Source organism: Lacerta agilis, chromosome 6 (genome assembly GCF_009819535.1).
Source record: "Lacerta agilis isolate rLacAgi1 chromosome 6, rLacAgi1.pri, whole genome shotgun sequence".
NCBI lineage: Eukaryota > Metazoa > Chordata > Lepidosauria > Squamata > Lacertidae > Lacerta > Lacerta agilis.
This window is the reverse complement of record NC_046317.1, coordinates 5944193-5971932: the sequence shown is the minus strand read 5'-3', so window position 1 is coordinate 5971932 and position 27740 is coordinate 5944193. Positions and strand designations below refer to the sequence as shown.

The 27740-nt window shown below is 45.0% G+C and overlaps 2 protein-coding genes across 2 annotated transcripts in view; one reads left to right on the top strand and one right to left on the bottom strand.

The window, feature by feature from the left end:
* The window catches only part of LOC117048003 (ADAMTS-like protein 2), a 44950-nt gene extending 43684 nt beyond the window's left edge, over positions 1-1266 (top strand). The window contains exon 18 of the mRNA XM_033151303.1: positions 994-1266. Within this exon, the coding sequence (XP_033007194.1) occupies positions 994-1112 (119 nt within the window). The 3' untranslated portion in view covers positions 1113-1266. The remainder of the gene's footprint in view (positions 1-993) is intronic.
* An 11057-nt stretch (positions 1267-12323) lies between these two features.
* FAM163A (family with sequence similarity 163 member A) overlaps positions 12324-27740 on the bottom strand; it is a 103938-nt gene continuing 88521 nt past the window's right edge. Inside the window, exons 2-5 of the mRNA XM_033151302.1 lie at positions 22992-23084; positions 21733-21755; positions 17309-17423; positions 12324-13127 (exon numbers count right to left, since the gene is read on the bottom strand). Of these exons, the coding sequence (XP_033007193.1) occupies positions 12720-13127; positions 17309-17401 (501 nt within the window). The 5' untranslated portion in view covers positions 17402-17423; positions 21733-21755; positions 22992-23084 and the 3' untranslated portion in view covers positions 12324-12719. The remainder of the gene's footprint in view (positions 13128-17308; positions 17424-21732; positions 21756-22991; positions 23085-27740) is intronic.

Here is a 27740-nt window from a genome sequence, read left to right as displayed (position 1 = left end):
TGAAACATTGGGTCCAGGATGGCAGGATTTGTGGAAGGGTGGTCTTGACAAATGAGCAGAAGGGAAGGCCAGAGGAAAGGATTGGAGGAGGAGGAGGAGGAGGAAAACTAGGGAAAAGAATGGAATAAAGGGTACATGTTGGTCAAGAACTGCAGAGATAAGGAAGACTACGGTCCCCATATACCCTATTTTTCGCTCCATAGGGCGCACCGGACCATAGGGCGCACCTCATATTTAGAGGAGGAAACAAGAAAAATAATATTTTTCTGGTTTTCCTCCTATAAAAGCCCTGTTTTTTTGAAGATCAGCTAAAAGTTTTGCAGCTTTTTTTGCAAAAGGAAAAGCCCTGTTTTATTGAGGATCAACTAAAAGTTTTGCAGCTTTTTTTGCAAAGGGAAAAGCCCTGTTTTTTTGAGGATCAGCTAAAAGTTTTGCAGCTTTTTTTGCAAAGGGGGAAAAGCAAAGCTCCTTTTGCGAAGGGGGAAAAGCAAAGAGGAAAAGCCCTGTTTTTATGGGGTTCAACTCACATTTCTGCAGCTTCTAAAGGAAAGGGAGCCTCTTCTACAGTTTCCAGACAGATAATCTAATCAGCCAGTCACATGTCGCTGGGGAAACAAACAACCTCCCTCTGTAGCACATTCAACATTGGAGGCCTGGGCAAGAGGGCGGGGCTGAAAGGGAGCTGGGGACTCTTATCTCTCTCCCGATCTCCTGCTGATCAGCTGCTCAGCGGGGTCCTTTCAACACCCCCTTTTCTCTTTGTAAAATTAAAGCATGATCCTCTTTTGGCCCCTGGGCAATTCAGCTCCAGGGACCACCATTCGCTCCATAAGATGCACAGATATTTCCCCTTACTTTTTATGGAGCGAAAAATACGGTAAATTCGAAGTCAGCCACATATTGGAAATAAATTAGCCCAGTCCCTGTGAGATGGCCAGGGAGGGATCAAGCAACTCTCTTACTGACGCCTGTTGTCCCATTTCCACTCTTTAGATGAAGACTGTGAAGACAAAACGACAGCTAACTGTGTGCTGGTCCTGAAAGTGAAGCTCTGTTCACACTGGTACTACAGGAAGGCTTGCTGTAGATCTTGTAGGAGCAAGTCACCCTGATCCCACACCTGGATCTTGTAACTTCCCTGCCCAGAACAAGGAGCAAAATGTCTTTAAGCACCAGAAGACTTGACTGAAATTTGCATTCTAGACCGGAAGTCATGGTTCCTGACTTGCAACAACTCCTAGAGAACATCAGTAGCCAGCTAGCAAGTATCTTTTTTATGTATCAGTCAAAAGGACCCGTTTACACAGCCTTTCAAAAGAAAACAAACCAAAACATCGGGTCTCTAGATACCACAGTACCAACATGTAACAATCAGACTTCGGAGTGCCCCTCGCAGGTGCTTTATCATGCTAAAATCCTTGACCTCCCCAATATTGTGGACCACCTGGGGCTTAATAACCTGCCACCCCTTCCCATCCTTTAGCCCTGCTGATACTGGCATCTAGGTGAATCCAGGCCTTTGCATTTAGATTCTTTGCATCAGATTGTAAGAAGCATTTTGCAATGTAAAGAATAGCCCTGCTGGATCGAACCAAAAACTCTTATCTAGTCCAGCATTCTACTTCTCACATTGGGCAACGGATGCCCCTTGGGAAGCTCCCCAACCGGACGTGACGGCTTCCTCTTGCTGTTGCTCCACACCGACTGGGTCTCCAGAGACGTTTCATTTAGCCGTTGTGTCTAGTACCACCCGACAGAACTTTACTTCATGGATTTGTTCTTTGCTGAAGGCCACCTGATGAGCTCATGAATCCAAAAGGAAAACGAGTGTGTGCTCTCTTGAGTTTTTCGGAGGGGCGCCAGCGCAACAATTCTGCACAACCCAGTCTTTTTGCAAGCTGCATGGTATCCATCTGTACCACCCATACGATGCCTCTGGCGTTGTGCATGGCGGTTGGGAATTCATGGGGGTGAGAGGCGCAACCCATACAGGGCAGGACAAGCAGCACATAGCTCAAAAACATTCTTTTGTTAGGGTGCATCAAGTTTTCTGCCAAACGTCAGTCTTGGAACTTGGTACACAGGAATCTCACGTGCGGACATACGCTTGGAGGAAAGTTATGTCATAGCATGAATAAACAAAAGGAGAGAGAGAAGGCGGATATTTTGAATGTTCCATCCTATATAGATATAGCAAGTTGTCTGTGATTAATCTACAAAATCTTTTTAAAAAATCACTTTACAATAAAGAAAGAGGGGGGGGAAACATTTGTGCTTTCACAATGTGAGGAGACTTGTGGTAGATGGAAAGGGCCCATGCAATGGAAGTTGCAGAAGCAGCAGGAGTGGAGGTGGCTGACTTGGGAATCTGAGGGGAGAAGCTCTCCAATGTTTCTGTGAAATTGCTGGGTGGGATTTTGGCCTGGAATGTTGGTGACATATCTAGCACCAAAGGGAGACTCAAGACATGTGCAGCTACGCTTCTCGATAAGTATGAGCCTTTTGAGATGGGCTCTTCCAAGGATGAAGCTGTGACCTTGGGAGAGGTCATCGGGAGAATGCAGGGGGTCTACAAGAGGAAGCAGCTTAATATCCCTCTTTGAGGCCTCTTGAAAAATATTACCGTATTTTCCGGCGTATAAGATGACTGGGCATATAAGACGACCCCAAACTTTTCCAGTTAAAATATAGAGTTTGAGATATACTCAACCGCAGATTCTCCACCCGGCGTATAAGACGACCCCCGACTTTTGAGAAGATTTCCCTGGATTAAAAAGTAGTCTTATACGCCAGAATATACAGTACTTGGAAGGATCCCCTACAGAAATGCCTCGCTATTTTGCAAGCATTGTTTCATCCCAACCCCACAGATCATAGGCTGTGCATTCTCCCTTTCGGATACCAGTATCCATCATTCCTGTGAAAGATTTGTGGGAATTTGTACAAAGGGAAGTAAGCCGATAAGGACATGGTTGACGAACATGTGGAAACCTCAGGTGAGAAGGCCATACTTGCTTTCTTCCAACACAGCTTGATGTGCCCATGTTTGCACCAACTGTTTAGATGCAAGTCTGTGACAGTGTTTGGCCTATTTCAAGTCTGCCAGGCCTATGCTGAACAAGAGAGATTACCCCAATCCAGAAGTGGTTTTCCCAAATCTGTGAGGGCAGTTGATGTAACTGGAATGAAAGCTTCAGTTGGCAATTGAAGTTGTTGTTGTTGTTGTTTAGTTGTGTCCCACTCTTCGTGACTCCATGGACCAGAGCACGCCAGGCACTCCTGTCTTCCACTGCCTCCCGCAGTTTGGTCAGACTCATGTTGGTAGCTTCAAGAACACTGTCCAACCATCTCGTCCTCTGTCGTCCCCTTCTCCTTGTGCCCTCCATCTTTCCCAACATCAGGGTCTTTTCCATGGAGTCTTCTCTTCTCATGAGGTGGCCAAAGTATTGGAGCCTCAGCTTCAGGATCTGTCCTTCCAGTGAGCACTCAAAAGTGGTCAAAAGTATGGTTCTGTTGACTCGGGCAAGAAGAGGCCAGGCCCTTAGTATTTACACCAAGTCTAGCCTATCCAAGGCTCATGAAGAGTCGGACACGACTGAACGACTGAACAACGAACAACTAGCCTATCCAAAGGCTTCACACTCAAAGGGGTTGATGCTCCATACTTAAGTTTCCCTTCTGTGGCTGAAGAGGGCTCTGATACCTGAGCTCCCACAGCCTCAGGTAGATGTCTGGGCCACAAATGGCGAGGATTCCAGTTCCAGGGGAAGTTGTCTGCCCGCCCCGAGGGCCAGAGTGGCACACTTCCAGTTAAGAAAAATAGGAAACAGAGACCTGAAGACACCAACAGGAGGCTGAATTCCTAAGGTGGGGCAGGACAGAATGGCGGGGGAGCTTAGACTGGTAGATTGGAATTGAAAATTTGTATACTTCCTTTCATTTTGAGAATACGGAGGTAGTGCCATATTCTCTCCTATGAGACAAGTTCCTTAAACTGAAGGACAGGCTCAGGGGCCAGGATTTTACAGTCCGGTGGAGCTGGTTTGGCCTTCAGATGAGCTGACAGGGCATCCTGGATGGTGACCTGAAGAAGACATCTGAGTCTGGCTCCATCTGCGCTGTGTTTAAAGCAGTGTCATACCACTTTAAGCAGTCATGGCTTCCCCCAGAGAATCCTGGGCGTTGCAGTTTGTTAAGGGTGCTGAGAGTTGTTAGGAGGCCCCCGTTCCCCTCACTGAGCTACAGTTCCCAGAGTTCCCTGATAAGAGGGAATGGTAGTTGAACCACTCTGGAAATTACAGGTAGGTAGTAGCCATGTTGGTCTGCCATAGTCAAAACAAAATAAAATTAAAAATTCCTTCCAGTAGCACCTTAGAGACCAACTAAGCTTGTTCTTGGTATGAGCTTTCACACTTCTTCAGATACACTGAAACAGAAGTCACCAGACCCTTAAATATAGGTGAGATACAACTCTCAGTACCCTTAATAAATTTCAGCTCCGAAGATTCCTTGAGAAAAGCCATGAACATTGAGTGGAGCTTGGCCACTGGAAGCCCAACCAGGGGTCCCAGCAACAAGCCTCAGGTTTTGATCCAGCAATGGACAAATGGATAAACGTAATGGAAGACATCAAACATCTACTTTAGTATTTCAAAGTCTCTATTATTGGTTTTTTTCCCCTCATTTTAACTTCTAACCTGGCTCCATTGCTGAGCAACAAAGGAAATACGTTGAAGACAAACAGCAGTTCTGAAGTACAAAGACAATGGATCGGGACCTTCTCCTTTCAGTCATACTTTCTTGTATCGACACTGTTTGCCTGTGCCTCTCCTCTATATGCTACAGAAGCCATGCAAAAGGTGACTGTTGGTTGTTGTTGTTTAGTCGTTTAGTTGTGTCCGACTCTTCATGACCCCATGGACCAGAGCACGCCAGGCACTCCTGTCTTCCACTGCCTCCCGCAGTTTGTTCAGACTCATGTTGGTTGTTGGTAGTTTTCTTCAATGAAGAAGGGAGGGGAGGAGATTGGGGGAGGAAGCAGCACCTTGAGCAAAAAAACCTCACCTGTGGCTTGGAAAAGAGGACACACCCATGTTTAACTGTGTGCCAAGGAGGGAACAGGTTTTGCGGGTCAGCACCCTTGATTAAACCACAGAGCCTAGGGCTTGCCTATCAGAAGGTCGGCGGTTCGAATCCCCACGGCGGGGTGAGCTCCTGTTGCTTGGTCCCAGCTCCTGCCCACCTAGCAGTTCGAAAGCACGTCAAAGAGTGCAAGTAGATAAATAGGTACCACTCCAGCGGGAAGGTAAACAGCGTTTCCGTGCACTGCTAAGGTTTGCCAGAAGCGGCTTAGTCATGCTGGCCACATGACCCGGAAGCTGTACGCCGGCTCCCTCGGCCATTAACGTGAGATGAGCGCCGCAACCCCAGAGTTGGACACGACTGGACCTGATGGTCAGGGGTCCCTTTACCTTTACCCTTGATGAACCCAGGAGAGATGTGCAGCGCAGAATGTCAACACTCCAGTTTGGATGCAGGAGCTTGGGTGGCAGCACAAGGCAAGGACCAGGGTATCTTGGGCTATCTGGCCTCCCCCCCCCCCCGCCAGCGTGCCCACTTCCATTGGGGAGGATGGCAAATACAGCGGAGATACTACTGGGATTTTGTTCTGCAAAGATTTTGAGGGAAAGTTTTTAATTGAAGATGGGCATGTGGCTGCAAAAGACCACTTAGCCCCGAAATAATAATTTCTCTCTACAAAAATTGTGACATGGTTTGGATGAGCACAATATCGGCTCATTTTAATTCTAGAAGTTGGGGGGTCACAATGGCCGAGTTGCAATTTGGCCTTGATTTGAACCTAACTTTAAATACCTGGCAGTAGTTTTAAGCCTCATTAAACCATGAAAAGAAAAATGTAGTTTGTTCTCAAAACCATATTTACTGCAGGGGCTGATGTTCCTGCATGAACAGTTGGCTGGAAAAACCTCCTCAGTCCAGTTTGCACTTTGCTGTGTGCAATGAGTGGCCTTAGACAAAAACCACTTAGAAGCTTGGGTGATCAAGCGGTTTATACGTAGGTGGAATAAATAAAGATAAAAATAAAATGTGCACCACCCCGCAATATCTCAGCTAATTGCGGTGGAGCAGCATGATGAATATTCCCATCAAGAACTGCACACAAATTTCCCTTCTGCATCAGGACAACTCTCTTAAACCTTGCAAATAGGATTTAAATTAAGGCGTGTGGGTCGAACAGGAGCAATATTACCACAGAAATAATCGCTTGAGTAGAAACCGGTAACCAGGGGACCAAAATAAATTCTGCATACATCTTCAGATAGTCCACTTGTTAAGAGTAGAGAACTCTAGGATGCAACCCAGATGAAATTAGTTGCCACTAAATACTGCTGAAAGCAATGAAATTTGAGTGGGAAATCTGTTATCAGAAACAGCCATTTCTCCCGTTAAGCTGGGTAGGCCATGTGAACCACGTGCTGCATCGGGGTAGCCAACACGGCGCCCTCCAGATGTTGTTGGACTTCAGCTCCCATGAGCCCCAGCTGCATGACCAGTGGTCAGGGATGATGGGAGTTGTAGTCCACAATACACAAAGCGCAACAGGCTGAATAATAACGACTGTGAACATTTTAGAATTGGAATACAAACAGACAACTGTCTCTCTGAAAATCAGGGGTCCAGATTTTTGTGGGAAGGGCTCAAAAACTCTATGGTGGCGGCCAAAGGACATGAGCAGTATTAGGGATGTGCCCCGAACATAAGATTTGGTTCAGGTTCTGCTTCAGCTCTCCAGAAAACAGCCTGAGTTACCTCTCACAAGTTGAGAGACCGCTTCAACAGCCGTCCTTGGGGAGCATAGCACTGTTCCCTTATTCGCACAATCATAGAATCATAGAATGATAGAGTTGGAAGAGACCACAAGGGCCATCCAGTCCAACCCCCTGCCAAGCAGGAAACACCATCAAAGCATTCCTGACAGATGGCTGTCAAGCCTCTGCTTAAAGACCTCCAAAGAAGGAGACTCCACCACACTCCTTGGTAGCAAATTCCACTGCCGAACAGCTCTCACTGTCAGGAAGTTCTTCCTAATGTTTAGGTGGAATCTTCTTTCTTGTAGTTTGAATCCATTGCCCCGTGTCCGCTTCTCTGGAGCAGCAGAAAACAACCTTTCTCCCTCCTCTATGACATCCTTTGATATATTTGAACATGGCTATCATATCACCCCTTAACCTTCTCTTCTCCAGGCTAAACATACCCAGCTCCCTAAGCTGTTCCTCATAAGGCATCATTTCCAGGCCTTTGACCATTTTGGTTGCCCTCTTCTGGACACGTTCCAGCTTGTCAGTATCCTTCTTGAACTGTGGTGCCCAGAACTATTGTCCTGATTTTAGTTTTTTTTTAAAAACCAAGAACTTCCCATCATGCGCTAATTTAGCACACCAGGGGAACGGGCAAGCTAAAAAAACAAAATTCTCCTTTATGTGCACCATGACAGGAGGATTCTTACTTAGATATTTAAAACATTTCTCAAGGCAGCTGACAAAATAAAATAAAATAAAAAACAATGCAACCATTGAGAAATGAAGTATTAGACAGTCAGAGTAGCAGCGGCAAAGGTGATTTAAGAAGTCGTCTTATTTGCCTTTTACTTGGCACTGGAAAAGGAGAGTGGACGCCAGGAGAACATTTCCAGGAGATGAGAAGGCCTTGTCCCTGCTTGCTACTCACCCAACCTCTGGTGGTGAATACATCCAAAGCAGGTCTCCAATAATGATGTAATTGGCAGGATCACACGGGAGAGCCCTCCCCTCAGACTGTTTAAGGCAGCCTTAGCAAACCTAATGCCCTCCAGATGTTTTGAATGGCAACTCCTATCAGCCATGCTGGCTAGAGCTAATGGGACTTGTAGTCCAGAGCATCTGGGCAGCACCAGGTTGACAAAGGCTGGCTTAGGGCAAATAGATCAGTTCGAAGACTTTGAATCACGCCCAGAAACCAATTGGAGGCCATTTTTATGTGTGGGTCGGTCTTCATTTTCATGTAGCGCAATGTATATTATGGATTTCCGTCGGTCCCATTGTGTTGCTTTCACTGGAATTTAGCAAAAGCTGCACATTCAGTATAAGTAAGGAGGAGGTGGTAGAAGCAGCTAGGATAAAACCTATCTCCTTGCCAGGTTAGTTTTCTCCTGGAATGCAGGTACAAAACAAAACAAAACAAAACAAAACAGAGCAAAACAAAACAAAACACAAAATAGGGACATTTTAAAATTGCATCCTTTCACTGCAGACTGGCGGAACGGCCCAGTTAACCATCTCATTTTTCTGGGTGTTAGTCATGACTAACATCTGGTGGATTGTGACTATTTTCCGAGCAAGGAAAGATGCAGTGTGGAAAATTGTGTGTGTGTTTGTGTGTGTGTAAAACCATCCACAGAGGAAGTTCAGTGAGTCCTCAGATGGTTTGCAGGTTCCAAGAACTGTTGGCAGCTCACAAAGCTGTACAAAACCCACTTGGGTGGATTTGCAAAATTAGCAGGTTGCTTTAGGACAGATCACCTGTCACTCTAAATGTACATTTGAGGCTCTTGTTTGAGCTTTTGCTACCCCCCGCCCGCCCCCACCAACTGCAACCCATTCTAGACCTCTGCAGGGATCTGATGAAACAGGCTCAAAGCTCAGGACCCCAATACATTTTATGTCTTGCAAGTGCCAAAAGATTTTGGCAGCATGTTTTGCTGAAACAGAATGAGGCTGCAATCCCATGCACATTTCCTGATAGTAAATCCCAGCTGAGGCAATGGGACTGACTTCCGGGTGAAATGGCTGCTCTCACTCCATGCCAGGCTCTCCAGACAAGCAACTCTGTGTAACCAGGTTGTGAATGTTATGTAATTCTTGTCTCTAGTGTCTCAAAAGTCTAAACACCCCCCCTGAGCTTGCTACAAGTACAGCAGGCATAGGCAAACTCCAGCCCTCCAGATGTTTGGGACTACAATTCCCATCACCTCTAGCTAACAGGACCAGTGGTCAGGGATGATAGGAACTGTAGTCCAAAACATCTGGAGGGTGAGGTCTTTGCTGGGTGCCTCTTCTTGCACCCCTGAGCTCCAGACAAGTCCAGAAAACTGCCTTGCTTTGACAAACGCATGCTCGATCCAGAGATTGTGGGAAGCCCCTAGGGCAGTGGTTCCCATTTTGTGATCCGCACATCTCAAGGGGTCCACATAACCCACCCATGTGGCACCATTCACATCATGAAAACCACCATAGAGAGAGAAAACTTTTCAAAAATAGGGGGTCTGTAGCTTGCCTTTTGTAAAACAGAGGGTCTGCAATACTTAGCTAACTGGGGACCACTATCCTAGAGGCTGATGTTTGGGAGGGAGGGATATGTGGCCAGCAGAACACACCCACTAAGACTGGGAATGCAACAGTGGTGAAGGAGGTGAACCCTTTCCCCAGTCCATGCATGCATGCATCCAGCCCAATCTCTCACTCTCACACTTGCTTCAGAATTTCTAGTTACCTACCATGCGCTGTGGGTTAAACCACAGAGTCTAGGGCTTGCTAATCAGAAGGTCGGCGGTTCGAATCCTTGCCACGGGGTGAGCTCCCGTTGCTCGGTCCCAGCTCCTGCCCACCTAGCAGTTCGAAAGCACGTCAAAGTGCAAGTAGATAAATAGGTACCGCTCCGGCAGGAAGGTAAACGGCGTTTCCGTGTGCTGCTCTGGTTCGCCAGAAGCGGCTTTGTCATGCTGGCCACATGACCCGGAAGCTGTCTGCGGACAAATGCTGGCTCCCTCGGCGAGATGAGTGCCGCAACCTCAGAGACGGACACGACTGGACCTGATGGTCAGGGGTCCCTTTACCTTTACCATGCTGCCAATGTTAGTGTTTCACCGACCAAGCCTTGGTTTTGGCACATTTGCATATAGAAGTCCAAGAGACTTCTCCCGCATATGGAGGCCACCAGTTTTATACATCAACACTCCCACTTGTGCAGAAACTCTAAAAAGAGCTCGTTGGGTGTTAGAATTGTTACCGCTTCTGTGTGCAAGTAGGCGGTGGTATGACTGTTCCAAAAATATTCTTACATTGCAGAACTGATTTTCCGTGGGCAGGGACTTCCTACACTGGAAAGGATTTTTTAGAAAACCTAGTCTTCTGGTTAGGAACTCGGAAAGCTATCTTATCCTAACTCAGCTCATTGGTCCATCTGTGTCAGATCCTGCAAAGTCCAGCATTGTCTCTACTGAACGGAAGCAGTTCTCCAGGGTTTTAGACAGGATACTTTTCCAGCCCTATCTGGAGATGCCAGGGATTGAATCTGGGACCTCCTGGTTGTAATGTGTGTGCTGTACTCCTCTCCCTTCCCTAACACTCCCGTTTTCTGTATGCAAGGAGTTTTTGCATGAGAAAGCGTTTGCTTAGAACGAAACCTTCCTGTTGACATGCTAGGTCTATATGCAACCTGAAATGACCATCTAGAAAACTATTTTATCACCAGTGGAGCCGTGGTTATCAGGGTGAAGTGCTTCCATCCAGATTCCAGATCATGCCCACCTCACTTAAAATGTTATCGGGCACACGATACACTGAAAGTGCATCATTTCTGCCCGAGAATCCTGGAAAATGTAGCTTGTTAAGGGTGCTGGGGGATGTGGCTCTGTGAGGGGTAAACTACAGTTCCCAGGATCCTTTAGGCGAAACCTTGTGCTTTCAATGTGCTATAAATGATGAGAGCCAACATTTAAGCGCTTCAAAGGGCAGTGGACCATTGTGCTTATTCAACTGGACAGGGTCCAAATAGCTGGAAAAACTGGCCAACTGAGACACCTTCCATGCAAAGCTGGTGACGGATGACCCTGAAAGACCCTCCTGGGCGGATGGAGCTATTAGTAATTCAAATACAGCAGGGGTGGCCAACTTCCAAGAGACTGCGATCTACTCACAGAGTTAAAAACTGGCAGTGATCGACCCCCCTTTTTGGGGGTTCAGGTCGAGATGGTTGAGGTTTTTTTTTTTTTTTTAGGAAGGAAAGCGATCCATGTTTTGGGGGGTTTGGGTCCAAGTTGAGCTTTTTTTTAGGAAGGAAAGCCCTGATTTAGGGGCTTCAGGGCAAAGACGTAGAGCTTTTTTAGGGGAGCCCAAGTTGCTGAGTTTCTTTGGGGGGGAGCCAGTGATCTACCAGAGATGTCCAGTGATCTACCAGTAGATCATGATCTACCTGTTGGACATGCCTGAAATACAGAAACAACACTTGACAAATAACAAAGGGTGAAGTTGCAAACATTGTGAGAGAAACAAATCGAAACGCAACCCAGTACAACAAATCCTTCCGCAGACCCAGAGTTCTTTTTAAAGAGGCGCATGATATTGTCTTGCACATTTCACGAAACTCTCAAGCTTGGCATTAGCTTTCAACACTCACTTCACCCGTGGCCCTTCTTAGCCTTGTGAAACATGGTTTGTAGTAATCCTCCACATTCCATAGCAGGACTTACTTATAAAAAAATATTATATTTTGCAGTTTCATCAAAGGTGTATCAGGAGGCTGCCCTAAACATGGGTTTTGAATACTAGGGAAAGGGGAGTGGGGAGAGGCCACTAACTCTTCAGTGGTGCAGTTTGTGGGTGTCAGAAGTCATCATTTCTATGAAAGCCTGTGAGAGTTAAGGAAATTGAGAGTACAGTCTCTCTTTTTTTGCAATAGGAAAGCCACCCAAATGCAGAATGCTAGTTACACCACTTCCCAATCTCCCAGTTCCTTTCCTTTATCTTTTGCATATTACGTGCTTGTGTGTTTGTGTGTGTGTGTGGTTGTGTAGTAAGCAGAGAATGGTTCACCTATTTTTACATTCTAGTACAGAGAATAGCATTCCGTTTGTAACTATTATATTACAAGGATTATTAATTCCATTTATTTGTTTTCCTCCTCTCCACTTCCAACGAACAGGAGCATTGGAAGTGAGTTTGGCAAGGATTTTGCCGTCCTTCTCGCTAATGCCACCATCATTACTGGATAGGACAGTGCCCAATAAATGGTGTGTTGGCTGACTTAGTATGCCCTCATATTACCTGTTACAGGTGGGTAGCCGTGTTGGTCTGCCATAGTCGAAACAAAATAGAAAATTCTTTCCAGTAGCACCTTAGAGACCAACTGAGTTTGTTCTTGGTATGAGCTTTCGTGTGCATGCACACTTCTTCAGATACCATCTGAAGAAGTGTGCATGCACACGAAAGCTCATACCAAGAACAAACTCAGTTGGTCTCTAAGGTGCTACTGGAAAGAATCTCATATTACCTGTCAAGGGAGACCAGTGGCTATTGCTTTGGAGAGAGAGAGAGAGACAAATAGGGTTTTCTACATGTAGACACCAAAGATGTATGTGGGGTCAGGGTGGACCTGCAAGAGTGTTTAAATACAAGTTAGTTAGTTTGTACTGTACATAGCCCTCCTAAGACAAGACCCTTCAGCGGACCCAACACTGCTTGCAGGTTCAAAAACCACCAAGTTCAATGTCTTGGGCGCAATGTCACTACTTTCCCTCTTAATAAGAAGAGCCTTGCTGCAACGATCAGGAACAACGTCGGGTCTTGGATGCATGTTCCGTTTTTGTTGAAAGGTTTCCGTAGCAATCCCCACTGCCCCAAGGGGATCACACCGAAGCACCCTACGGCCGTAACCGGTTGCGGTCAGACTTCTGTACTGAAAGCCCTCGAGTTGGGAAAGGTCTCGTGTACGATGCAGTGGTGGTGGGTCACCGGGAAACTCTGGAGGCCAGCCATTTTGAGGGGCAGCCCCATTTCTTTGCAGCACGTAGGCATGTAGGTGATCCTCTCGCCCCCGTTACGCACCAGGTCGGCGGTCCGTATGTAAAAGGGGGAGCCATAGGGGGAGCAGGCCGGGCAATGGTTCCGATTGCCTGGCTTGTTAATCTCGTGGGGCGGAAAGGAGTTGCTGCTCTGCCCGTCCATGATGCGAGAGTTGCAAGCGTTGCACATGGCATAGTGCGAGTGTGAAGGAAGGTCGGTCTCCTCCTGCTCCTCCTCCTCTTCCTCCTCTTCCTCTTCATCAGCGTCATCTTTCTTGCAGCAATAATACTAAAGCAGGAGGGAAAGAACTGTGGTGAGGTGTGGCACACGCAAAATCAAAAGTGCATTAAAATATAGAATAATGCTTAGCATGTCTTTAGTATAGTGGCGGCCACCATAGCCTCTCTGTTGAACCCATGAGGCTGTTTTGGCCAAACCCTCTCACCGGTCATCCTATGATGCCAGGTGTTATAAGGTCTAAGATATAAAATAAATGTTCATAAATGTACCAGGCAAACACATACATAAATATATAAACCACGTGTCTGAAACAGTAGAGGAAAGTAGTCCTGAAATCATTTTGACTCTCCCAAATTGACCTCAAATGAGACACATCATGACATCAACTAACAACAGCGATAATGCCGTCCACCAAGCCATAGCAGATAATACTTAAATGGAATTATCTCCCATTAAATTTTAGCTTAATTTTAATCTAACATGGGATCTGAAATAGTATTGTTAAAAGACGATATTTAAGAAATATTTATATCATGTACTATCGTTTTATTTTCTCTTTTGCTGGTCTATGACCGTAATAAAGTTTTATGACCTCAAATGTTTCTCCGAGGAAATGGGAAAACCTCCCCATAGCCTCTTTGCTCACAAATCCTGTCTTAAGGGCGTATCTGTGTATGAATAGGGTGAGCCTGTGAGCTGGATTCGGGAACTGAGTATTTACCATCACAAAAGAATGGCCAGACTGCTCAGGTAATGCAGTCAGTGACCATTATCAGGTACCCTGGCAAAACAGGATTTCTGCTGTAGACCGCCTCCTCTGCTGTTGACCGCCTCCTTCTGTGATGTATGTATGATGTTTCAGGGGGGTGGTCTTGGGCTCCAGGGTGGGCAATTTCAAAAGTCGATATAAGAGAATGCACACCAAGGTTCTGGATTCCTCCTTCCTCCTGCATGTGGGGAGTGGGGACCCTGTTGCAACAGTTTAATAAAGATCAGGCTTACTAGCTGCTTTGCTTCCCAATAGTCTCTGGTTGGCCTCTGTTATTTTCTCCTACCGAGAACCTACATAAGGACTCTATATGGGTTCTTGTTACCCCATAAGGAAAAGGAGCAGTTTTTTCTTACAACACCAGGCACGGGAAATTTAAACCCCTTCTTGGGTACAGAAGTTTGGCCAGTTGCCAGGCACCTTCCCTTTGTTCTCCCCCCACCCCCACCGCCAAGGAGCTGTGGGGAGGCCACATATTTGAGAAACGTCTGCTTCCTTTGGAGCATGCAGCTTTTCCTTGACGTAGTACCATATTTTTTGCTCCATAAGACGCACTTTTTTCCTCCTAAAGAGTAAGAGGAAATACCTGTGCGTCTTATGGAGAGAATGGAGGTCCCTGGAGCTGAATTGCCCAGGGGCCAAAAGAGGATCATGCTTTTTATTTTACAAAGAGAAAAGGGGGTGTTGAAAGGACCCCACTCAGCAGCTGATCAGCAAGAGATCAGGAGAGAGATAAGAGTCCCGGCTCCCTTTCAGCCCCGCCCTCCTTTGTTGAATGTGCTGCAGAGGGAGGTTGTTTGTTTCCCCAGGACATGTGACTGGTTGATTAGATTATCTGTCTGGAAACAGTAGAAAAGGCTCCCTTTCCTTAAGATTTCTCAGAAATGTGAGTTGAACCCCATAAAAATGGGGCTTTTCCTCTTTGCTTTTCCCCCTTTGCAAAAGGAGCTTTGCTTTTCCCCCTTTGCAAAAAAGCTGCAAAACTTTTAGCTGATCCTAAAAAACCAGGGCTTTTCCCTTTGCAAAAAAAAGCTGCAAAACTTTTAGCTGATCCTCAAAAAACCAGGGCTTTTCCCTTTGCAAAAAAAAGCTGCAAAACATTTAGCTGATCCTAAAAAAACCCCAGGGCTTTTCCCTTTGCAAAAAAAGTTGCAAAACTTTCAGCTGATCCTCAAAAAAACAGGGCTTTTCCCTTTGCAAAAAAGCTGCAAAACTTTTAGCTGATCCTCAAAAAAACAGGGCTTTTAGAGGAGGAAAACCAGAAAAATATTTTTTTCCTTGTTTCCTCCTCTAAAAATGAGGTGCGTCCTATGGTCCAGTGTGTCCTATGGAGCGAAAAATATGGTATATGCCATTGGTCTCCTGGCAGAAGAGCTGCAGCTCTAAGCGCTCGGCCCCCTTGCTCTTGGCCAAAGGGGAGGCAGTGGCAAAAGAAGGGAAGGTGCGCAGCGCCACTGAGATGCTGCTGGAGGCTCAGAGTGTGGTGGGGAGGGCAGTAGGAGAGATCAATGCGCAGAGGCTTAAGAGAGCTGCAGGCTGTGAGCTCTGTGGCTCTAGAATACTGCCGGAAGAGGTTTTGAGAGGGGGTCTGTGAACGTGAGTTTGCAGGAGGGAAGGAAGGTAGGAAGGAAGGAAGGAAGGAAGGAAGGAAGGAAGGAAGGAAGGAAGGAAGGAAGATATGTGTTGCACATGTGGCGTTTCTGCGTTTGAGGGCAAAGATTCACCATGCAGGGCGAAATGGCAGGCCGTAACTTGAGCATGCTCAGGTTCCTTCCATTCCGAATGGGAGAGGTGAACATCGCCTGCGTAGGTTTATGCATGAAAATGACTGGCAACTCCTTTATAGGTCTAAATGTACTATATGTTAATTATGCATGTATACAGAAGATGCCAATTCATATATAATGCCTTTTGACTTCTGCAAAGAGATCTGGAGAAACATTCTGAACTGAATGAAGCAGTAGTTTATAGTGTTGTATAGTTTGGTAGCATTGTGTATTATTATTAAGTTAACAGTCTTGCAAAGACCTACACTGTCAACAATGTTTTCTTGTAATAATAAAAAACACACAAAACTAAAATAGAGACAGACAGCTATCTACCAGAGATAAGTGCCATAAAATATTTGTTTTTATTCTAATTTATTTTGGTTTGCTTTAAGTTGTTCCACTGGGGGAATTTTTTTAATTTCTTATTCACTTCATATTATGTTATATTACTTAATTCTTTCGCCTGGTTTTTGCCCTTCCCACTTCTGCCTTTCACCCCACCCATAATTGGAATGAGGTTCTTTGGACTTAGCACAATTCTGTATCCGTGCAGAGAAATTGTCTGACCAGCCCTGATGGTGTCTGAGAGTGTAAATTGCGACCTGGGAAGGCCCTTATTCAACTGTCATCTCACTTTGAACCTCAGCCACCTGTAATATGGTGATAATACTGACCTACTTTACAGGACTCCTGCAAAAATTGCTAACAGAACAATCCTATGTGTGTTGACTCAGAAACAAATACAGTACTACTATTTTCAGTGGCGTTTACTCACAGGATTTCAACCTGAACTAATATATTTGAAATACTGGTGCGACTCCCATGTTTCCCACAGCAAACATAAAGTGTGGATGGCATTCAAACATGGACATGTGTCTTTAAACAGCCATGAATCCTGATTGGGCCATGCATGCATGTTCTCCACCCTTCCCATGTTTGCTGGGAGTCAGACTCAGATGCTGAACCTGAGGGATCCCAGCCTGCACAGGATTCCCCACCTGCAGAACCAGCAGAGCCAGGGCTAGGGCCTGAGTCTGAAGGGTCCTCACCTGTGCTGGATCCTCAGGTGCAGGCATCTGCTGAGTCTGCTCTGGCTCCTGAGGGGATGGAGGACCCATTGCCTGCAGGTGCTCCACTCCCAGCCCCGTCAGAGGAAGCTGAGGTTGCCTCTGGGTCAGATAACCCTCCAGCCTCTCCTGAGCTGCAGAGGCTCAGGACAGAGAGGCGAAGGGAACTGAGTTCCCGCAAGAGGAGTGCTCGCCTCCAAGCCAGGAGAGGCAAGTCTCCAGAGGATCGGGGCCACCCTATGCCTCGGGGCAGATAAAAGCCGGCCAGCCCCAGCCCCAGGTTGCAGGAGCAACATTGTTGGTGACCAGTACCTGCCGGTGTTCCTGCTTGAAACCTGTCCTGCTTCCCTGCCTGAGCTCCTGACCCGCCCTGGTTCCCTGCTTGCCTACCTGTTCCTGACTTTGCCTGCCTCCCTGCCCTGCACCCAGCTTCAGATACTACGGACTGCCTTCACGTTGTACCTCTGACCACGGATCGGACTTGGACCTTGCCTCTCAGGTGACCCACGGGACCAGCACACCATGTAACTCTGGTGCACTTGCAGTAGAGCTGTTTCTTGCCTAAAATGTGACACTTTCTTTGGATACAGAAGCAAAACAGCCCACAGAAGCATAGATTCTTACCTGTAGCCTACAATAGCACAGAACAGCAATGATACACAGTAAGATCACTGTCGCTAGTATTCCTCCAGTGATTACAACAGTTCCTGCTGTCATCCGACCGATTCTCCATCAAACTCTAGAAAAGCAACAAAGATAACTAGTAACAATTCAGAATCCCTATAGCAAGGATAGGCAGAAGTTAAGACTGAGGTGTACAACTAGTAGATCTCTGGGTGGTTTGCCATAGATTGAAAAGGATTGGCAACTGTTGCCAACAATAGAAGAATTGTATTAATATGGAACTAAACTGACAATATCATCATACAATAAGCATTCATAGATATTTCCTCAGAGGCAAAGGCTTTGCCTGTGAGGAAATATCTATGAATGCTTATTGTATGATGATATTGTCAGTTTAGTTCCATATTAATACAATTCTATCTAGTGATATACACGGTTTTGTATTTTATCTGTGGTACAGACACTGTGACTGTCTGTTGTTGTTTCTACTGTGTAACAATAGAAGAATGGCAAATAAAACTTATGGACTATGCAGAAATAGCAAAACTGACGGCAAAACTCAAGAGACTCTGACAATGAGAAGTTTAAAAAAGAACGGGGAAAAATTATTGTGCATGTGCAGAAATACTGTAAACAGGTTGGTACATTGGCAGGTTTAGATTAAGCACTTGTAAGTAGTAAAGAATTAGAGGTCTAACAAGTGGATAAAAATGATAACAAAATGCAGAGAATTGTGAAAGATGTAAAGAACCAGTAGAAGGGGGTGGAAGGAAGTCTTGAGGTTCAAACCTCAAAAGAAGGTTTGTAAAATAGTAGGATTTTTTTATTAGAAGTATAAATGTTAGGTGGTCGTTTGATTTTTGTATCCTTATTTTATTATTATTTTTGAAAAAATCAATAAAAATTATTTACAAAAAGAGAAAAGGATTAACGACTCCAAGTTTTCAGCAACAATAAAAAGCTATTTCCGGCACTCCGGAACCCAAAAGTGCGACAGAAATAGCACGTGTGAGCTCCCCCACCCTCCGGCCTGCCACGCGATTGGCGCTGGAGGAACCGGCCCAAGGCTGGGTACGTTTGTCAACCCCTGGTATAGAGCTCAGTCTGTGTTTAGTCAGTATGTAGTTCAGTATGTAATCTCATTCAAACTATTTGGAACAATGTGTGGCCATCTGTCAGGAATGCTTTGATGATGTTTCCTGCTTGGCAGGGGGTTGGACTGGATGGCCCTTGTGGTCTCTTCCAACTCTAGGATTCTAATGTTATGAAGAAGTTTATTTTAATTCAGTAAAGATTTTATTATTTCTATACTTTGTCCACAAGATTCAGCTTTGCAATCAATTCAACATGTTTACCTTTTGTAAATAAATCAGAATCAAGATTTAACCAGCAAGAGCCACATTTAATCTGTGGGATCAAGAGTTAAAAGATATTACTTGTTTGTTTGTCTGGTGTGGTAGCGGTTCTGGGGTGCTGCTGGAATTGGGAATTTAAAAGGAAACATTAAAGATGACTTTTAGCTCTGACGACGTTGAGGATCAGATTGAGTTTCGGGTTGTGTAATGCCTTTATTCCTAATTAAAAGAACAGCTGAGGCACATCACATCACCAGTCTCATTAAAAGCCAAAGCAAATGAAAGTTTGCATTGATTCCTCGATCAATCTGTTACAAAACACACTAAACATCTCATAGTATTTGATTTTCCTCTGCAATAGCCCTGGATCCGGGGCTTGCTTCCTGGAATGATCAGTTCTGTATCTAGATACTCCCAAGGACAAATCCAAAAAGTCTTGAAATGGCAAGATAAAGATTCTCCAAAACTAATACAGATCTTATACCGTACTACTGCCTTGGTAGCATGTAGCTTTCGACAGACTATGTCGGGGTTGTTCTCAATGTTGGTTTGCATCTAGAGATCTCAAATATTGCCCTTCCATTCGAAAACAGCAGGCATATGGCTTTTTCCAATAAAGAAGAATTTATTGTGAGGAAGACATCACAGAGCACACATTTTCGGACAAATTTTTATTTTTAAAGGAAGGTAATTGCCTCATCCCGTTTTGAACTATGAGCCTTCATGCCACACATCAGAAGCGGGGATAAAATGCTTATCGTTCATAAATAACTTGGAAGTTTTACGATTATTTTATAAAGCAATTTCCCGCCTTTGCGCCAAATTGGCAGCAGCCCAGGTGCTCTCCAGGTGACTTTGCCTTCAATGCCTCACTTTGAGGAAGAATTGTCAGAGGATCACTTCCTCAGAGAGAGGAAGGAGGCATCCATGCCTCTGTTACCTTTTCAGCTGCACAAGGAGGAAGAGGGCAGAGGCAACAGTGGCATTAGCAGGTGGGCTGGAGCAGTGCAGTGGGGCATGTTGAATATTTCAACTTTCAACTTCCAAAAATGAGGGGTTCCGGAAAGTTGTAACATGACTTAAGAATTCAAAATATATTTTGGTTAAATTAACACAATTTGGTTTTGCTTGGTAAGTAGTACCTGTGTAAAATGGCATATTAAATATCAAATGTGATTGCGGTTATAGATTAATATTCTTATTTATTCTTATTTAGCGTGACATTTCCAGGAGGTAAAATTAACATTCTTGGGTTTCCCAAATGTTTTTTGTGCGCTTCTTCATCAAACATAAACCTACTGAGCTAAATGTCCAGTCACATAAAAAAATCAATAGCAGATTGGCATTCTTCACGGCCCAAAGCATATTTTTAAAACTGAAGAAATTCGCAAAGATTAAGTTTCAGCCCCTCAAATGACACGCCCTAGACTGTGGCCATGATGGCTGGCTACGAGCCAGTCAGTCCATGGCAGGCAGGTGGCTGGCTGGTCCTGTGAAAGGTGGATGAGGGAGATAACTTTCCCCCTCCCTTCCTGATCTGCCACCTGAGGCATCCATGTGGCTCAGCATCATTCGCAGGGAGGGCTGGTTCTGCCAGCCTAAAACAGTAAGGTGAGATTGCATGATGACTGAACAACGTGGCCTCTTGGGGACAAAACGTGAAGTGTCTGTTATCTACGGTGGGATGGATTACCTCAGACAAGAGGTGATTAAACTGAAGCTGGATGAAAGGGATACTCTGAAACAACAGGAAAAATAGCAGAGTCGCTGTCACTACAACAACGAGTTTCCGGCTGCAGTCTGATTGGACAGTCTTGAAGGGCAAAGCCAATTGAGGCAAAGGGTCCCAAGACCATGCCATATTTGAACCTGAGTATCCAAGATGTGTCATGGGAGAAATGGCGGGGAATGTGTTTAATTTTAAGATATGCAAATGGGTATGGATTGCATTGCCAATGGGGCAGTGTCAGTCAGAAGGAGACGTTTGCTCTTGCCAGTGGGCTAATGGAGTCCCATCAGCCCCAATCAGAATGGTCAATGGTCAGGGATGATGGATGCTGTAGTCCAGGGGTCAGCAAGCTTTTTCAGCAGGAGGCCGGTCCACTGTCCCTCAGACCTTGTGGGGGGCTGGACTATATTTTGAAAAAAAATATATGAACGAATTCCTATGCCCCACAAATAACCCAGAGGTGCATTTTAAATAAAAGCACACATTCTACTCATGTAAAAACATGCTGATTCCCAGACCGTTTAGAAGGCGATTGGGCCGCATCCGGCCCCTGGGCCTTAGTTTGGGGACCCCTGCTGTAGTCCAAAACACCTGGATGGCACCCCATTGGCTACCCCTAAAACAATATTGGCAATTGGCAAAGAGATTGGGGTGTATAAAAGGGATTAGCAGACACCCAGAGTTCTTGTGCTTCTCATTCAGATGCTGAGGACACGAAATCCCCTTTCAGTGAGGTTAAGGGTTACTTCCTCTGCTTGAAAAGAGGACACACTCATTCTGCAGCTACCTGTAGAATGGAACTTAAAGAACATTGCAGTTTTGGGGTACACAGAGCACTGGGCTATTTGGCAAGAAGGTTCTATTTAGCAATCTCTTTTATATATATATAAAAGCAAATTTTATTATTTATATGCTGCCCGCCTGACTCGGTTGCCCCAGCCACTCTGGGGCTAGAAGTGGGACCTGCAACAAAATGTTGTGGTGTGGAGTGTTCCTGTTGAATGTTTCAGCCAGCCAGCTATGCCTTATGTCAGAATACTCCATTCCGATCCAAACTCACACACAACCAGCATGGCCACGGAGCACGTTCAGTCCCTTAAAGCATTATTATTATGATTATTATGATTATGATTATTGCCCTCTTGGTATTTTTCTCAAAGACTTCTGCAAACCTTTGAGTGAAGCCAATCTTCTATAATATATTTTTAAAATTATTTGTCTGCACATTTATTCCCCGCCTTTCTGCCCATCAACAGCTCACAGAGCAGCTCACGGTTGGAATCAACAACAAATGCACAACCCAACAGAAAGCAGGATTTGAAATGTTTTGGGGTACTCACGTTCAGTGAAGGGTGCGCTGGGCCTGCAAGACAGAACAGAGGCGACAGATAAATCAATCCCGTTCTTTCATTCTCTGATCTCTTATCAGCAGTGGGAAGCAGCTACCCCACCCTCCAGGACCTAGCTAGATGTTCACCAAATTGTTGTTTGTATTGTGGCATCAGTGCGTAGATGGTATCTCACAGAGTAACATGGGGGTAAAGAAGAACAAGCTCTGCCTGAAGGAACTGGTAGTCTAAAAACAGGCCATGGGAAAATGGAAGACAGAGGAAAGGATGGCTGGTTAAGGTAGCGTTTGAGAAGGAAGAGAGCAGTTGTGCTATCCTACTGATGTTGAGAGAGAGTTCAAAGCACAGCAGGCAGCAAGGCAGACTGGATGGAGTCACTGAATGGAACAAGAGGCCTGCTGTTCATAGGTATGGAGGAGGTCTGACTTCACTCATTGGCTAAAAACACTGGCAGGGTGACTCATTTCGCAGAAATTGCTTAGAAGGATACCTGCACATTTTGCTTGATAACTTTCTTATTAAAAGGACTGAATGCTTATTGTTATTGTTTTAAATGAAAGCTCAAAAATCTGAGGGCCCTGATCAGGGACAGCAGTGAAGGCCTTTGTGGGTGCCAATAATATATAATAATTTAATAATATTTTTTTATTTATACCCCGCCCATCTGGCTGGGTTTCCCCAGCCACTCTGGGCGGCTTCCAACAGAATGTTAAAATGCAATAATTTATTAAACATTAAAAGCTTCCCTAAAAAGGGCTGCTTTCAGATATCTTCTAAAAGTCTGGTAGTTGTTTTTCTCTTTGACATTTGGTGGGAGGGTGTTCCACAGGGAGGGTGCCACTACCGAGAAGGCCCTCTGCTTGGTTCCCTGTAACTTGGCTTCTCGCAGCGAGGGAACCGCCAGAAGGCCCCCGGCGCTGTACCTCAGTGTCCAGGCAGAACGATGGGGGTGGAGACACTCCTTCAGGGATACTGGACCGAGGCCGTTTAGGGCTTTAAAGGTCAGCACCCAAGTGGTTGACCCTGCCTTACAAGGAGGTGGCAGATGCAAGAGGCAATGAGGTGCAACACTCCTGCCGCCACAGTCCTCAGATGTCCCAACAACCGCTTTGCTGTTGAATCTTTGGGGCCCTGCAGATCTCAGAGGAAATAACTCTGGTCTGGAAATGAGTTTTGACTTGGCACTCTTTTACTGCTGGGGGCTCCCAAATGAAGACATGGCAGAAAGGACAGGCAAGCTAAATACTTACTCTGAAACTATCTCAAATGGCACCTGTCACATGGTCCTGAGAGGTGCAGACCGCTGTCAAAAGCTCCACATCGTCACATAGATCAGTCCATTTCTACAGAGGAGAAAGCAAAGCACAATTAGAAACTCATCATTTCATTTACCTCAGAATCCAGGAATTAGGTTTACCAAACGGCTGCTTTTCTCCAAGCCCAGCTTTGGACAAAAAATATTGCCTTGTGAACGTTTTAAGAATACTGGTATTTCCCCCGATTTTTTTTTTTTTTAGTGCACACAGTTAAAAAATATATGCATACTAAAACACTTCCGCTTAGCAGATTTCCTGTTCTATTGTTTGTTTGGTCAGGACTGAACATGCCTGGAGTTTTACACACATGTAGCCTGCTGCCTTTATATGCAGCAGATAAAGGTGGCCATTTTGCAACATACAATCCAGGGTGTACATTCTTTGCAGTGGGTGCAAATGTGAATCACTAAAGCCATCATCTTACACAGATTGACAGTTGGGCAACTGAGCAATCATTGTAATATATTTGTAGGTGGTTTTGTATTATATTTGATACAGCTATCAATATCTGTAATGCAATATAAACATAAATAAATTTTATTTTAAAAAAACAGATAAACTTGTAAAGTTGCACAAAGGAGGCTGCACGAGTGTAATAGCCACCTACTGTCTACTATCTGTAACATCGGTAGGCAAACTAAGGCCCGGGGGCTGGATCCGGCCCAATCGTCTTCTAAATCCGGCCCGTGGACAGTCCGGGAATCTGTGTGTTTTTACATGAGTAGAATGTGTCCTTTTATTTAAAACGCATCTTGGTTGTGTGCTTTATTAAAAATGCATCTCTGGGTTATTTGTGGGGCATAGGAATTCATTCACCCCCCCCCCCAAAATCTACTCTGGCCCCCCAGAAGGTCTGAGGGACAGTGGACCGGCCCCCTGCTGAAAAGGTTTGCTGACCCCGGATCTGTAACATCAACCTCCTCCACCCCAACCTAGGACTCAGCTATACAGCTGCAAATAAAACGTTGTAAGTGTGTATTATACAAATCTGACACTAGATGGTGATGGTGAGCTATGACAAATTCAATATATTTTTCAAAACATTTTTTTTAAAAACTATTTTCTCAGCGTTTTTAAAAAATATGTGTCTAGATTCCACCCTAGTTACGTTACATTGTGAGGGTTTAAAAAAAAAAACATTTCCAGTAATCTTGCACAGCTCATGTTCATTTCAATGAGGTTGTGCCCCAGATTCTCAGTTAGAATTAGAAGTACTTTAATGGAAAATCTAGATCACAACCTCCACTGGGAGGAGCTCCATTGAAATGAATGAGAGCCAAGCAGTTCACCCCAACCGTTCTCTCACAGTAAAACCTCGGCCCGCCCCCCTTTTATTCTTTTTCTGAAAGACTGCCACCATTCTCTTGGAATCTGTGCAGGAAAACATCAAGCGACAGTGACTTTAGGGACCTGTTTGGCATACATTTCAGCTACATTGGAATGGGTTGAAGCTAATGGAAGGGGTGAAGGAAGCATGGAAAGTGCTTACATTTCTAGCCTGACTGACACAGTCCCACACAGTGCGTGTCGGCTTCATTTATTTCCTAGTACTGCAAAAGTTGGCCCCGGATGATGTAGTCACATTTAATTAACAACCCTTGCCTCTTGTTGAGTCACACTCGCAAACTGAAGGGCCTGATTCCCTTCCCATCAGACACAATTAAAGTCTCCCTTGCAGTTTATTTATTAACTCGTGAAACGGATTGAGCGAAGTGGCAGCCCCGATGACAGAAACAGCAGTCTGGCCCCTCATCTTCCTACGAAGAACAGAATTCTTCATCACTCAAAAAGGGATTAAATGACCAAGCTGGGTGTTCCCATTTCAAAACAAAACAAAACAAAAACCACACCTGCACCACCCATCTTCAGAAGTGAAAGCTATAAACTATGCATGAACTGTGCCATGCATTAAAAATATGCTAACCTTGCTGGGCCATAACAAGTGTCCATCTAGCCCATCTAGCTGTCAACTTTTCCCTTTTCTTGCGAGGAATCCTATTCGGAATAAGGGAATTTCCCTTAAAAAGGGGGGGGGAGTTGACAGCTATGATCTAGCCTAGCACAGGAGTCAGAGAGATGCCTCCAGGAAGCTGACAAGATGGCTACCCCCTGACCCCCAATGCTCAGACCGTCTCTGAAAGTGCAGGTCCCATTTAGCTATGACAGGAATGACCAAAGCCCGCTTCGGGGGTCTAATCCGGCCCACCGATCGGTTTAATCCGGCCCCTGTGGTAGTTTATTTCCTGGGGTGAAATCCTTAAAAAAAAAACAACTCAACAACTTCAACCCTGAAAAAAGCTCAACAACTTTGGTTGGTCCTTTGGTCGGCCCTCATGGCCCTTCACTTCATCAAATCTGGCCCTCTTTGAAAACTGAGCTGTGAGGACCAATAGAAACCCCAGAACAGCACCCAGAAGGAGAGGAGGGGAGATCATTTCATCTCCATGGTGGAAATGCTTGAGCTGGCAGAACAATCTTAGTACAGTGGTACCTTGGTTCTCAAACTTAATCCGTTCCGGAAGTCCGTTCCAAAACCAAAGCGTTCCAAAACCAAGGCGCGCTTTCTCATAGAAAGTAATGCAAAACAGATTAATCCGTTCCAGACTTTTAAAAACAACCCCTAAAACAGCAATTTAACATGAAATGTACTATCCAACGACACCATCGATCCATAAAATGAAAGCAGTAATCAATGTTGTTGTTGTTGTTCAGTCGTTCAGTCGTGTCCGACTCTTCGTGACCCCATGGACCAGAGCACGCCAGGCACACCTATCCTTCACTGCCTCTCGCAGTTTGGCCAAACTCATGTTAGTAGCTTCGAGAACACTGTCCAACCATCTCATCCTTTGTCGTCCCCTTCTCCTTGTGCCCTCCATCTTTCCCAACATCAGGGTCTTTTCTAGGGATTCTTCTCTTCTCATGAGGTGGCCAAAGTACTGGAGCCTCAACTTCAGGATCTGTCCTTCTAGTGAGTACTCAGGGCTGATTTCTTTGAGAATGGATAGGTTTGATCTTCTTGCAGTCCATGGGACTCTCAAGAGTCTCCTCCAGCACCATAATTCAAAAGCATCAATTCTACGGCGATCAGCCTTCTTTATGGTCCAGCTCTCACTTCCGTACATTACTACTGGGAAAACCATAGCTTTAACTATACGGACCTTTGTCGGCAAGGTGATGTCTTTGCTTTTTAAGATGCTGTCTAGGTTTGTCATTGCTTTTCTCCCAAGAAGCAGGCGTCTTCTAATTTCGTGACTGCTGTCACCATCTGCAGTGATCATGGAACCCAAGAAAGTGAAATCTCTCACTGCCTCCATTTCTTCCCCTTCTATTTGCCAGGAGGTGATGGGACCAGTGGCCATGATCTTAGTTTTTTTGATGTTGAGCTTCAGACCATATTTTGCGCTCTCTTCTTTCACCCTCATTAAAAGGTTCTTTAATTCTTCCTCACTTTCTGCCATCAAGGTAGTATCATCAGCATATCTGAGGTTGTTGATATTTTTTCCGGCAATCTTAATTCCGGTTGGGGATTCATCCAGTCCAGCCTTTCGCATGATGAATTCTGCATATAAGTTAAATAAGCAGGGAGACAATATACAGCCTTGTCGTACTCCTTTCCCAATTTTGAACCAATCAGTTGTTCCATATCCAGTTCTAACTGTAGCTTCTTGTCCCACATAGAGATTTCTCAGGAGACAAATGAGGTGATCCGGCACTCCCATTTCTTTAAGAACTTGCCATAGTTTGCTGTGGTCGACACAGTCAAATGCTTTTGCATAGTCAATGAAGCAGAAGTAGATGTTTTTCTGGAACTCTCTGGCTTTCTCCATAATCCAGCGCATGTTTGCAATTTGGTCTCTGGTTCCTCTGCCCCTTCGAAATCCAGCTTGCACTTCTGGGAGTTCTCGGTCCACATACTGCTTAAGCCTGCCTTGTAGAATTTTAAGCATAACCTTACTAGCGTGTGAAATAGTAATCAATGTACTGTACTATAAAATCAATAAGATAGTATTGTAGATGATAAAAATTAAAATTATTGTTTTCTTACCTACTTTTATCCATTTCCGCAGTCACATAATCAATCCATCAGTAGCTGAACTGGGTTCCGCACAGTCACAAAAACAGATTAACCGAAAAAGCCTCAAAAACAAAAACGCAAAATAAATAGCAAAAACAAAAGCGCCAAACTTAATCCGTTCCGGAAGTCCGTTTGGCTTCCAAAATGTTCGAAAACCAAGGCAAAGCTTATGATTGGTGGAAGTGCCCCAGAAACAATAGCCGACAGCCGCATTGGACGTTCAGCTTCCAAAAACGTTTGAAAACTGGAACACATCTGGGTTTTCGGTGTTTGGGAACCAAGGCATTTGAGTACCAAGGTGTTTGAGAACCAAGCTACCACTGTACTCCCCTGTTTAGGGCATGCCATTTTTGGGGGTGTAACTTAATTTTGGCACATTTCTTCAGTGTGGGGTCTTAAAAACACATTTTTGAGTGTGAGGAATTCAGCCTGCTGTGACTGCACAACATTATTTTTGTGACTGCACAACATTTAGCTTCGTAAGTCTACGTTTGATGAAGAAGCACATAAACTGCTTTTGGAAAACCAACGCATTTTAATTTTACCTTCTGAAAGGTAAAATATTAATGTATTAATATTCATATATAACTGCAAGTACCTGTTAATCA